The sequence below is a fragment of the Semicossyphus pulcher genome, unplaced genomic scaffold (assembly GCF_022749685.1).
Source record: "Semicossyphus pulcher isolate SPU_LCO1_2020_fin unplaced genomic scaffold, fSemPul1.0.p SCAF_3, whole genome shotgun sequence".
In the NCBI taxonomy this organism is placed as follows: Eukaryota; Metazoa; Chordata; class Actinopteri; order Labriformes; family Labridae; genus Semicossyphus; species Semicossyphus pulcher.
Window position 1 is genome coordinate 18506701 of NW_027211704.1, and position 14206 is coordinate 18520906.

Consider the following 14206-nt stretch of genomic DNA (forward strand, 5'->3'; position numbering starts at 1 on the left):
GTAAATTAGATTCTTTTGTTTCATTAGGAATAACAAACATACTGCTGCTTTCATGCTGGCAGAAGGCCTATAAAACTTCAGGTAAGTATCTGCCTTTTTTCAGACCGCAAAATTAAATGGCAAGGACAGCAGACAGAGAGTGACAGAAGGGAAGAAAAGCAGGTGATGCTCATCAAGTCACCAAAGCTGAAGCTCTATCGTAGGACTTTTCTTAACACCTGGGCAGCTCATGAAAAAATTAAATCGCATCATGATAATGTTCATAATACAAAATGAGTTGATACAGCTGGCTGTGAGCAGGCTCAGGCTCCTGGGTCTGTGCCCTACATGACGCAGCTTCAGTAATCCAACCATTGACTTCCATCAGTACCTGGACCTGCTGTGCATTGACTTCTGTGTCTCCTCAGCAGTGTAAAATGCTGCAAGAAATCCATGAGAATAATTTAACATACAACATTTCAGTTCATCTTCATATCTCAGCCATCTCTTCTCTCTGAGCAGCTAGCTGGAAGTGCATTAGCAGGACGGAGCTTCACGCTCCAACGTTCTTAGTACTTGGCATGCAATATAATAAACTTGCGTTAAAGGACCACTTCACTGATTTTCAACGTCAGTCCCATCATGCTATTATGGGGAGCTAATGCTATTATGGTAGGAAATATTGCCTTTGGAGGATGCTATCCGCTTCTCAAGTGGGCCCTGGAAAACCTCTGGCAAGGGAGCTCGCTAAACTACACTTCCTTAATCTAGGATGCCGGCCTCTGATGTCATGAATCGTTCAAAATCATCAGGTTTGAAATGTAGACTATAGACCTGAAGATTTTTTAGACGATCCATGGTTATATTCTCGTCATATTTCGGATTCTGTCCCGCTCTGAGCCGTTGCCTGCAGCGAGACAGTAGTATCTCACTCCAGCGTCTCTCGCTGGGCCGTTCCTTTCAGAGGGAGTGGCGCAATGCACGCTGGGTGTTGTAGGAATGTAAGAATGGGCGAAACCACAAACTGTTTGTGCAACTTTCTCCACAGCTATGGCGTAAATTTCAAATATTATTGCTTCTATCAATAACAGAGAACACCAACTCTGACTGACCTTTTCCAGGGCAAATTACTCCTTTAACAACTTTGAGCTCATCAGGTCAGATGCAAAAATGAACTTGCAGTTAATTTGGCGTAACCATTTTCATGTTGTAATGCCAACACCATCTGATCGACTGAATAATGGAGTATAATGCCACTTACAAGTCCTGATAACTCTACGTACCTATTAGAAGGGTGGAACTGGTTGTTCTTGTTTCTCTGTCTGTGAGTAATGAGACACAGTTTATCGTCTGGGAGGACTTTCTTGTTAACTGGCCTCCTGATACACATTTTCATGCAGGCGTGTTTGTGTCTCTGAATAGAGCTCACTGCAGCCAAAACCGAGGCCCACTCCCACCAACTGGTGGTGGACCAAAACTTAGCATGTGCTGATAATATTACATTACAGACATGATACATGAAAAAAACATTCAACCAAATCATGATGCATCGCTTTTAATGAGCAGCTATTTCCAATGATGTCATCCCTCAAGCAGCGCAACAGAAAAACCTTTAGAGGAAATGAAGTCACTGCAGTCGATCGGTCATTAAATAGCTCTCTTGGCCCCTCTGTGAAATGGTAGCAGAAAAGATGAGAGCGAGAAAGCAGCCACCCAAAAAGTGACGTATCTGTTACAAACACCCATTTCTCTCCATGTCCTATTTTGTTGAAGTTCTTTCCTTGTTGGGACCAGTCCGGACCAGATGTTTGGCCCAGCTGGGCTCAGTATCCACAACGTGGAGGCAGCAGTGCAGCGGGGAGAATTTATGAAAAGCAAAAGAAAGTGAGCGAGAAAGTGGGAGAAGGAGGCACACGTATGTACATCTGTGTTAGGAACTGCTCCCCACATATGTTCACCTCATTATCCTGCTGCTGCAGCTCACTCTGCAGGAATGCAAGGAAACAAACACATGTCCAAGGTCTAACCCTTAGCGACACATAAACACACACAAACATGCACACGAGAGGGTCTACACTTTGATAATCACAGTGCCACACAGCCCCACTTCCTGTAAAACACCCCATGCATGCCCCAGCTGGACCTTAGTAATCAGTTGAGTTTACTGATGCTGGAGGGCTGAAAGAAATCCTCCAGGACGTTTAAGTGACAGGGAAAAGATGGGGAGATGCTGCTAATGAAAAGCACATGACTGTATAGGAGTGCAGTCATCTAAACAATAGCGGGGTGGGTGGGAGACAGAGGGGAGAAGCAGTTTCAGCTGGGCTTTCCCTTACATAGAAGTCCAGTGTTCTCATCGCTCCTCAGACTTCTGATACTGAAACAAATGCGTTTTTATACACGCAAATATGCAAACATGCATCCTTTCCTGTCTTTTTGATACAAACATTCCCATGCTACACTGCAGCAGAAACAAATAAAAACAAACTGTGACACAGCTCAGACACATGAAAGAGCCCGCGGCCTTCCAAAGGGAATTAAGATTAAACCTCAGTGGGCCTGAGCAGGCGAGCAGAGGGGGAGAAAAGAACCACTGTGACCTTCAGAGGGAAAACAGCCAGGGAACAGACCCAACAGGCAGACTTGTCCACCAGAGGAGAGAGAGAGAGAGAGGGAGAGGGAGGGAGAGGGGAGGGTGTGGGACGGAGAGAAACGGAGGACGAGAGGGAGGGGAAGGAAAAGAGTTAGAGAGGTACAGAGAAGAAAAGACAGAAAAGTTGTGACTTGACAAAAGAGGGCAGGTACCAGAGGCAGGTAAGAGACTTTCTGCGTTGCTTCCAGGGGGGCTGATTTAGATGGGTTTTTAATGATAAGATTAGAAATGCAGACAGGGAGAGAGAGTGTTAGTGTGTGAAACAAAGAGTATGTGTGTGTGTGTGTGTTTGTGGACTGAGGGAGATCCTAGTGCTGGCACCTCTGAGCCATGCTGGTGTGTTTCTATAGAAACGCTGTGCCATACAGAGTGGTACTCTGTCTGCAGGGAGCTGCAGCACTCTGTGATTCTGTTGACTTTCCTACTCCTGTGCATCCACCTTGATTTCAGCGTTTTTGCAGCAGCTGCTGCAGCACAGCTGAAGTATGAAGAGAGTCAAATCTCACTTATGAAAACTCTGTTGCTGACTTTGACCGACGAGGAAGAATCAGATGGATCCTTGAGTAACTTCAAGGCAGTGATTGACTGTATTTCCCTCACTGCTCACTGAAGTTGTAATTTAATGCATTGTGTCATCACATATTCTGATGGATGCGATTCTTGAATTAGTTTGGATGAGGAACATAAAACTGAAAAGGAATATTCAGGTGCAGATTCTTTTCAGAATAAGAGCTTGTGGTGAATTCTGTGTAGAGACAGAGCAGAACTTTTAAAAACCTTTAGAGAATGTGAAAGAAAAACAACAATGAATCGAGCCCAAGCTGAGAGAAGACTGGATTGTTACTCCCAAACAATCATTAGATTTAGTTTATTAACAATCTCATAATTTGTTTTTGGCAGTGCATCTTCTGACTCCTCCAGCTCCTAACATCCATCTTCATGTCCCATAGATGTAGACCCAGTCTTTGCAGAACCTCTGCAGAGACTGCCACACCCGCATGAGGAAATCTTCTGGCAATCTTGTACTTATACAGAATATGTGCTGGTGATGAAGGATTTAAAAGGAGAGCAGATGCTTTGGTTTTAACATCTTACAGTTAGAGTGGGCATAGAAGCCCTTAGCTATTTAACATACATAGAGATGAGTCATTATCACAGTTAGAAGGTACAAAATATACGACATCGCATGCTGTATATTATCATTTATGTTATTAGGGGAGTTTTGTAACTGTTGATTAGTCACAGATATTTGCACATTGATCTGAGTCAGATTTCCGAATCATGCTGTGCATGACGTGGCTCTTATTCTAGGCTTTTTTTGTGGTCTTACAAAACAGTGGAGATCACATTCAGTAAAAGGAATGAAAGTTCCTCCTCTGCCAGAAAAGTAAAAGAATGAATTGGAAGGAGCTCATCATCCAAGACTCTGTGGTGACGAGAGACGAGAGAATGATCTGTTTTTAATCTCCTTCTGGAGTTGTCGAAATATGTCTAAAGATGACTTCAACCCATTACTCGAACTCAGCTAGTACCAAAATGTTAACATTTCTCAAACTTGCATTAAAAGTTTAAAATGTCTTCAGATGGACGAATAATTTTATTACTTAAATACTTCTAATAAAACCATATTTTTCTTCAATGTTAAAAACACTAAAAGAAGAGCCAGCCAACCTAACAAGCGCTGCCCTCCCCCTCCGAGCGTCAAGGAGAACCTAGCATGGCTGCGAGAATCCTCTCTTCAGTCAGTTTGTCCATTCTGAGCTACTGTAGAAACATGGCGGTGCAACATTGCGGACTTTCTCGTCCTCCGTCTGTAGATATAAAGGGCTCATTTTATGGAAATAAAAACATCATCCTTTGTCAGGTGATTATACACGAATGAAACTTACTTCCCAAAATTACATTCCATTACGATCAATAAGTCTGTTAACACATACCTCTGTCTACACTCTGCAGCTTTAAGACATCTTTAACTGTGGGAAAGTCAGCGCTTTAAATGATATCTTCATTTGGAGGTATGGCTATTCGTTATTTTAGTGGACATATTTGGATTTTGCATTTGAAAACTGAACGGTAGATGAGATTCAGGATGCATGGCTAACCTTAGGAGGAGGATTTGAGTAAGCATTCCTACCAAAAGGTGCATTTTACGGAGGACGTGAGAAAAGTCTCTGAAGAAATAAAAGCTAAATGAGCCGAATGAACTTGATCGTAATGTTAAATATTTTGCTAACCCAAAACACAATTTGTACCTTGTGTTTAGAGTTTATTAGGAAACTCTAACTCATCCAAAAGAAAGAAGAATGCTTTAATTACAATGTAGAACACTGGTTAGCGGTGTACTTTAACCTCTTATGTTCAAAATGAGTGTTACAACAACAAACTTTGTTTTACCTGTAAACATTTTTTTCACCTGTTTTCACTGAAAAAGGAGACTTTAAAGAACTTTTTCCAATTGTTATGTCATAAACACAGGAGAGAAAACTATTGAGTTCAGACCATAAGTCTCGCAGGGCCTCCGTACCATTTAGTAGTTGTTTGTGAGCTTTGGATCACATCACATGAGCTTCATCAGCCGACGTAGTTTTGCACGTTCTCATTTCATTTTGATCCGTTATTTGTTTTTTCTGCAAGTGCAGGATAAATGTGCTCTACCTACAGCTGCCAGAGGATCAAATGCTCCAGGACACCTACTTCATACAGCATGTGTGGTGTCTTTAAAAGGAAGACACAAACAAAAGATGATTATATTGAAACTAGTTATCTGTAATGTGACTCTGGCCATTGTATGATGAGGTGGTTTTCCATCCTTACCTGCAGACATGTACTACAGGCCTCACTGACCCACTGCAATAAGTATAGTTCTCATACTTACCAGATTAACTTATTGACGTCACAAATAACATTCCAATGAGTCAGCCTCTCCGACTTTGAGTCTTTAGTTGTTTGTCAGACTGTTGGGTTAGACAACAGCAGAATGAGTGAAGGAGAGCTGCTTCTGGTTTTGAAGGGTCAGGGAGGTGGTGAGTGCTCTGAGAGGGAAAAGGAAGGGCAGTGCCAGGAACACCGTCAAAGAAAAATTCAGATTTGTTTTTCCAGGCAGGACGGATTTTGGCACTGAGCCTTGTTCCTGCCTCGTGATTCATATGTGATGTTTATCAATTGGCTGCTGGCGTGCCTAACCGAAGCAAAGTGATTGGAAACTAATGGAGCAACTGTGCTGAAGCCTTATGTACAGTGTTTTGACAGCTGTTTGGTGATTGCTTGCATCAGGTACAATGCACGGCAAAAATGTTAAACTTTCGGATTAAGACATGAGAAGCGAATTAAACTGAATCATCACCGCTTGTGATGCCAGGTCAAACATCTGCCTCCGTGTGTGTGTCAGTCCCAGTGTGAGGGCAGGGAGGTCACTGCATCTTACACACACAAGAGCTTAGCCCGCTAAAGTTGCAGAAATCATTCATAAAAAGGTATTGGTTGTCGCATGGATTCATCTCTCCTTGCAACAATTTTGTATTTATGATGATTCAGAAGATCCATATTGCCTCCTTCAGAGTCTCACTGGGATTTAACTCCATTTCCTTTGAGCCCTCCCATGGGTCAAGGATCTTTAACCTTCCAGACCTGCAGTTTTCCCCTCACAAATCTCCCTCTGGACCGGTTCAAACAATCAAGCCTTTATCCCAAAGCTTTGGCTTTCCTCTCCCTCATAAGTACTAATTTCCTGTATCAGTATCTGCCTCTCCTCTACCACCTACTTTCTTCCTCACTCTCTATTACTTATATAACTGAGCCACAAGCACCCATCTTCCATTTGTTAAAACACCAATAACGTATCAATGCGTGTCACTTTGACATTATCAATATAGTGCTAATCATTCATTAAAATACTTGTTATACTTTTCACATTCACAGAAAAACTGAAAGAAGGTGCATATCTTAATCATTTGCAGCTCTAGGCAGCAGTATAAACTTTAAATAAAAGTGCAACAAAGGTACAGGAAGCAGCCGGCTGAATGAAGTGATTTACCGTTTTACAGTGTGAATGTTTTCATGCTTTATATTTATATAGATACCACTGTGTAGGCCAGCTGAACCCTGAAACCTTTTATTTAGGGATGCACGATATAATCGGCACGTTATCAGCATCAGATTATGCAGATTATGGCTTGAAGATGACATATCGTCATCGGCAGATATTTCATTTTTCTGCCGATATTTTCCGCCGATAAAACAACGTTTAAATTTTGCCTAAATGCCCGATGATTCCCTAAAAAAGCTTGACGTAATGCTACGACATTAATTCGGCACGAGTGTGCTCGAGCACTGCCTGCCAAAAAGACCAAAAAGTCACAGAAATTCACAGTAAGCTCACATTCTCATTATTTTACTTGACTTAACAACATCAAACATGCCGTAAATACACTCGCGGCCAAAGCCGACGCTAACAGAGTGTAACATAAATATCTGTGCAAAACTAACGTATATATTCATGGACGCACACAAAAAGAGTCCGTCCGCGATCGCTGATGTCTCTGTAGTAGGTGCAGTAAACAAGTCCGGGCATGTCTCCCTCACTGCTGTGTTTCGAGGGGATGCTGCATTCAGGTGTGCTCAGAAACTTGAGTGATCAGACACGTGACCATTTGTACAACGCCTCTTCCATCAAGCATGAAGAAGAGTGCAAGATGTGTGCTTTATGGCAGTTTACAATAGGAGTTGGCATCCACTACAGGGGGGACTTGATGTCGGCAAAAATCGGCAAAAAGGGTTGGAAAAAATCGGCATTTCAGATATCGGCAAAAAATCCAATATCGTGCATCCCTGGTATTTTTTATAAACAGAGGTTGGACAAAAATCCTAAAAAAGTCCTAAAAGTCCAAAAAGACTCTCAAGCCGTCTTACTGAAATTAGAACAATAAAAGGCAAATACAAACAGATGGTTTCTCAAGTGTTCAGTTAGTTTGTTCTTACTTGAGACCAACCTGGCCTAAGACTTCCCACACAGAGCAAGAACACAGGAAATGCATGTGTGGGTAGGATAAGAAAACATGTTTGGCTAATGGGCAGGTTATCTGTTGTAGGGAGCATCATTATCTCTCTTATTGACAGTCTTTAAATATGCTTACAGTAGAATCTATAAAATCAACTACCTCTGTTTTTGCTCTGTTGTAGGACCATGAAGGCTGGTGTGGGACTCTCTGCATTGGTTCTGTTCCTCCTGATGGGGGCAGTGTTCACCCAGAGGCCAAGGAAAAAGAAGCCCACCCAGCGCCCTGGCACCACTAGGAGGCCTTTTGTCCCACGGCCTCCTAAACCGGCAGAGCCAGAGCCCCAGGAGCCTACAGATTTCCCCCCACCCATCCTGGGCCCCCCCTCTATATATCCCGACTGCCCCCGAGAGTGTTTATGCTCCCCGAGCTATCCCAACTCTCTCAACTGTGAGAACCGGAACATCCGTGTGATCCCTGTCATCCCATCTAGAACCCACTACCTGTACCTGCAGAACAACTACATCTCAGAGGTGACAGCAGAGGCGTTCCAAAACGCCACTGACGTCCGCTGGGTCAACTTGGCAAATAACCGCATTCATCAAATAAACAAACAGGTCGGGAAGCTTCTGTGATTAATAATCACGATTTAGAAAAATTAAAGATGTTGTGATAACCATTTTTCTTTTCTTGATACCAATTCTGATACTGAGACTTGAGTATCAGCTGAGTACAAAGTACCCCTCCGATACCAGTGCAATAAAAATATCTACATATTATTGTTGGAAAAACACTGATTATTGACCGTTTGCTAGCTTTGACTTAAATTACCCCTTCTGCTAGCAATGAACTTTTTTTATTATCGTCACAAGATAATTTACCAAAAATCCTGCAGTATTTTACAGGGCTACTAAATTCGGACCGCTGCATTGACTGGCCTACTTGCCAATCCGCAATGATGCATTTTTGGCTGTATCAGAGGCTGATACCAATACTGGTATCGGTATGGGAGAACTGATATCTGTATCGGAGCAAGTCTACTAATAATGTGGTTTCTGTATCTGTCTCTTGTGCAGGTGTTTCAGAAGATCCCAGCACTGCTGTACCTCTATGCTCAGCGTAACCAGCTCAAAGAGGTGCCTTCAGGTCTCCCAGCGAGCCTGGAACAGCTCCGCCTGGGCAGGAACCGTATTAGTAAGATCCCCTCTGGTGCCTTCAGCAAGATGGGGAACCTGACAATGCTGGACCTCTACCACAACCAGGTGAACCTCTGTTTAAAAAATACCTTTAGGAACATCCTTAGATATTAACAGTGACAACTTCCTGTGTGCATTTCTGGAGCAAACAATAAAGTGTGATGACTGTTTCAGCTGAGTGACAGCGGCCTGGGACAGAACACATTTAAGGACCTGAAGAGTCTCATGCAGCTCAATCTGGCTCACAACGCCCTGAAAAAGATGCCTGCTGGCGTACCTGATGGCATCATACAGCTGTTCCTGGACAAGAACAGTATAGATGACATCCCAAGGCAAGTAAACAGTGCACACACATAGTGTCACATAGCTGATGGCCACACGTGCATAACACACTGTTTGCATTATTAAATATTGGTTCTTTTTCTTCTTATCTATTGTGCTCCTCTTAGAGACTACTTCAAAGGCTTAACTCACCTGGCATTCGTGAGGCTCAACCGCAACCAGCTGAGTGATAAAGGACTTCCCAAGAATGTGTTCAACATAACCAGCCTGCTGGACCTGCAGCTGTCCCACAACCAGATCGCTTCTGTTCCTAGCTTCAACAGTCACCTGGAGCACCTGCACCTCGACCACAACAGCATTGAGAGTAAGCAATGGGCAACATCTTAAAGATTTGTTAGGTCAAGCATTTATCTAAAAAATTCAAACAATACTTAAACCAACCTACCAACCAACCAACTGTGCATCACCCACCCAGCAATAAATGGCTGACAGGCCATGTTAGCTGCTAGCTGAATACTGTGGAGCACTGACTTACCAGCCAAAGAGACAGATTATTTGAATAGAGCGTTGAAGTTAACAAAAAAAAAACAGATCTATACAAACACTTTGTTTGACACTTCAACTGTCTGTAATCAAGTTTGGTATTTAGACAACTGTTAAGATATTTTAAAACGGATATGTCAATGTGTTGACAGCTTGCTCTGCTGCCCTCAAGTGGCCAAAAAAATAAATAACAGTAGCTTTAAAGGGGCAACATGTAAGATTTCACAATCAAATATCATTTTTTATTGCCAATGTGTGAAGGGATAGTAGAGGAACTGATAAATTGAGAACTTCCCCAACTTCCTCCGTTGGCCCTAACAACCTGTGGGCTGATTTTTATGTAAAGCACTGAGGATGGTTTTTCCGGGAAACAAGAGGATGTGACGTATCTGCGCGTTCGCGAGTACCTCTGCAGAGAGCTCATTCTACGCCACTACAGTCAACAGTGTGCAGCACGAGACAACGCAAGCTGTGAAATGGAGATGTGTAATGCCAACAAATGACCGGCACCCACAACAACACCAACACAAACTACACTCAAGAATAAAAAACAAAAAAAGGTTTTATCTAGTGAAGCCCGTCAGACCAAACAGGAATGTGATCGACTTCAGGGGGAAAACTAGAGTCAACACTGGCAGGGCATGCGAATCATGGAGACCTTCGATTGCTTTAGGGGATCAAAACAGACCCACAACTTATTGTTGTCATAGAAACAAAACCCGCATGCAGCATTCTCTCACCGGGTTCAGCGTTTTTTCTCTTTTTCTGGTGCTTCATCCCAGCTCTCTCCAGCTGCCCTGCCCTGCCTGCCTAATGTTGGCTAATGCTTGTGATGATTTGCTGGTTCGCTGGCGCAATTTGCCGTTTGGTTATGAAGCACAATGCCGGAGTCATGCAGTGCATTTATGTTACAGCTAGTTGGCTAACCTTAGCAAGCTCGCTAGCGTTATGACTATCAAAATACTATCTGAGTGTGCATGTCAGTTATCTAGCTTGACAAACAACTTTGTCAGCTAACAGGACAAACAGTGTTGATTTTGTAAATTATGTAGCAGAACAAAGCAAATATGTATGACTACCGATTGTTTTCTTCTAGCCAATATCATTGCATTACCTGCCTAGGCTAAGGTTAGCCAGCCAGCTCTAAGCCGGCAAAAAGCTACCGTTAGCTTGTATGCTATCGCAGACGATTTGCCAGTTAGGCAACATAGCAAAACACCGCCGAGTAGATAACATCAGCTAACTCACGCAGACTCCCGGGGCTGATCTGGCTGGTAATTGAGTAATTTGCCGTTTGGTTACAAAGCACAATTGCCAGCTAACCTTAGCATGCTCGCTAACGTTATGACCAAAATACTATCCGAGTGCGAATGTCAGTGTTGTCAGTCTAGCTTGACAAATAACTTCGCCACCTAACATGATATTAACTTAGGTATTATGACAAACAGTGTTGATTTTGGACAACGTGAAGCATGATGCAACATGACTCGTCAGTGAAAAGTAAACAGAGCAGGTGAGTTCTGAGATTGAGCATGCTCAGTTTCGTGTGTCGGCAAAAACCCCTGGATGCTTGTTCATGTGTGTGGGTGTCCGCGCGAGCGCGTACAAGAAGGTTGACTTCAGTTCCCTCAACGGCCGACTGTGTCGATTGGAATGAAGATTTTCTGAAAGTTACATATAGCACCTTTAATGTTAGCTCCCATATGATTTTTATTCATATTTTATTTTGTTGCTTTCTCGGACCTCTTCTTAGACTAATATTGGGCAGAACTATGTCTTCAATTAAAACATTTCTGATTCCCAGGTTGTCAGACGGTTTTGTTACTCCCCACTGTGTCGCACCCTTTAGCCCCTGTATGAGACACACAATACTCTGTTAACCCATTCATGGATATATTTGATGATAAGAGCAACTGCTGCAGCTTCAAGCATGTGGGAGGTCAGGTTGTAGAACAAAGAGTAGTTAAGTCCAGGTAAGGGTGAGGGCCGAATGGGTGACATGACATCACTCACGAGACCGCTGGTTTGTCCTGAGTGAAACTTATGTCAACATTCACGTCAGTCTAACCCAAACTGATCATTTCTGAAACAAAAAAGGAGTTTTGATGCCAAAAGAAATCCCATCTGTGACTGTTTCGTCATTTTATCCACTTGTTAGAGCGTTTGAGGCTAAAATGCTCAAAATCCTGTGCTGTTTGGTACAGTCGTACTTCTCTAAACCCTCTCCAGCAAAAAAAAGCCTTTAAATCCCACTGAACAAAACCTTTATGATTCCAGATGCTTGCTCAGTATGGACCCAGATTATTTTTGAACACCACTCAGTTGGCCTTATACATGAATACAAACGTACGCCCACACCACTCCATGTCAGACATATGTAAGAGTAGGAGTATGGTTAACGTGCTTGCAGACATGTAAGCCATACAAATGGCGATACATCTGTAAACATATTGGGGTTCTACTGTCCCCCAGTGGCCAAAGAAGGACTCATGCAGCTTTAACCGTCTGAAAGAGTTGCATACCAATTCATTTATAAATTCTGCCCTTATATTCCATTCTTTCAGATGTTAAAAAGTTCTGTCAGGTGTTTTATTTTTTAAACAGAGCTAGTCTTAAAGTTGGACGGACATCAGCACCAACATAATCTTTGTTTATAAGTATGTCTCTGATCCTGGCATAGGCTGGTTCATGTTAGATGTCATATTTAAGCCAGCACAATTGCTTGTGTAATTTTGAATCAGGACTAAAGCTGAACTACTTATTCCACACAGGTCTGCAAAGCTACAGGTTCACAATGTCATGATTTATCCCTGTTGTCTTGTCTATAATATATTCATCCTCATTTGCTAAACTGTGACCCCATTAGTTTGTTTGTTTTCTTTACATCCCCCTTGTTTCAAAGTACATTGGACTGTTTTAAAAGGCAATTTGAGGAAAACTGGCAGGTTTCTTTTTTATTCCTGCTTGTGTGAAGGAAAACATTATTTGAGGAATTAACTGTGTGTTTGCCTGACAGGCATCAATGGCACTCTGATCTGCCCAGCCAGCCTAGATGCTGTCATGAACGATCACAGTCTGGTGCCCAGTCTAAGGTACGTCAAATGATGTCACATCTTGGCTCTCAACAATACAAACTGGCACAGTAACAGACTTTGAAAGGAAGTAAACAGGAAGAAATTAATAATTGGCAGTAATTGTTATTACCGTACCTGTTCTGTTGCCTCAGGTACCTGCGTTTGGACGGAAATCACCTGAGCCCCCCCATCCCTGTGGATGTCATCATGTGCTTCAGACAGCTCCACTCGATTGTCATTTAGGAGAAGAACTGTGCCTAAAAGCCTGGGGGCATGCACACATGCACACACACAAACACACACACACAAACCACACACAGTGAATGAGTATAAACTGCTAAGCTAAGCAGAATGTACATCCAATGTGCTGACAGTTGACCTGTGTTGTAAGAGGAAATCTACATAAAAGCAATAACTGTAAAGCTTTGATAGTTTGTGCTTTTTAAGTTTCATTGTTGCAAACAGATTCGAGAGAGCCACAACATTGAACTTTACAAATGGTGGATATACTGACATTTAGGGTTATGTTTTCAGTAGGAGTTACAGTTTATCATTTTTGTTTATGAATTACAATGTAAATGAGTAAATCCTGAAAATACAGGTACATTGGCAGACGTGCTACAGGTGTGGAGGGTAGTTATGTTCACTTGCAGGTGTGACCAGAGTAAAGCTGCAGTGGATGTCAGAAGAACCAAATGAAAACATAACTACCATGTAGTTAAACTGTCCCAAATGTGCCTGTGATTTTCAAGGTACTCCATGTAAAAAATGTCATTTATTTCTTTTTATTCTCAGTTTTATGTATATTATTCTTCTGTATAAAGAAGCTTTGTACAAATAATAGAAAAATAAAACTTTTTCTTTGATCATTTGATCATGTTTGATGTTTAATTCCATTCAAATACACTAGCAATACTTTTATTAGGGAGCCTGTTTTAATTGTATTGTGCACCTGCATCAAGACACACATGCTTGTATGAGATTCATGTATTTATTAATGATAGAAACAATAACTCCAGTAGTAGGGCTAACATGCATAAGCCTACTCTTATTTGTTCTGTGGCTGCTCATCTATATCCAGCTTTTTTTTTTTTTTTAATAAAATAAAATAAAATACATTAAAAACACTTACAGGCGAGGAAACGTCAGAAATACACAAATATTGTAGTTGTGCAACAGGTTAACGTCATGCTAGCTGGCTATAACATTAGACGTCACTTTCAGATGAAGAGTTTAGGTGCTAAAATTAATTTCAAGTTGTTAGCAAAACAATGTGAATTTCATCGGCGTATTTCAACAAACAAGCGAATAACGAGCAAAAAGCTGATAGCTGCAAAAAATACCTGAATAATGGCATTATAGAGTTAAAATAATTTGAGAAAACTTACTAATTTTCCATCACAGCTCACGAAAGGCCAACTTAACGAGCCCGAAACCATGGAAACAACCTGTCCGTGCCATGTCCATCACTTTTTAGTGTCCCCC

The 14206-nt window shown here is 42.0% G+C and overlaps 1 protein-coding gene across 1 annotated transcript; it reads left to right on the forward strand.

The window, feature by feature from the left end:
* The first annotated feature begins 2695 nt into the window (after positions 1-2695).
* On the forward strand, positions 2696-13590 carry prelp (proline/arginine-rich end leucine-rich repeat protein). Its single transcript, XM_069679028.1, has 7 exons — positions 2696-2793; positions 7811-8243; positions 8703-8888; positions 8997-9154; positions 9272-9468; positions 12664-12739; positions 12874-13590. Exons 2-7 carry the CDS (start codon positions 7815-7817, stop codon positions 12962-12964), a joined length of 1137 nt encoding a protein of 378 aa, XP_069535129.1. The 5' UTR covers positions 2696-2793; positions 7811-7814; the 3' UTR covers positions 12965-13590.
* The last annotated feature ends 616 nt before the right edge of the window (positions 13591-14206 follow it).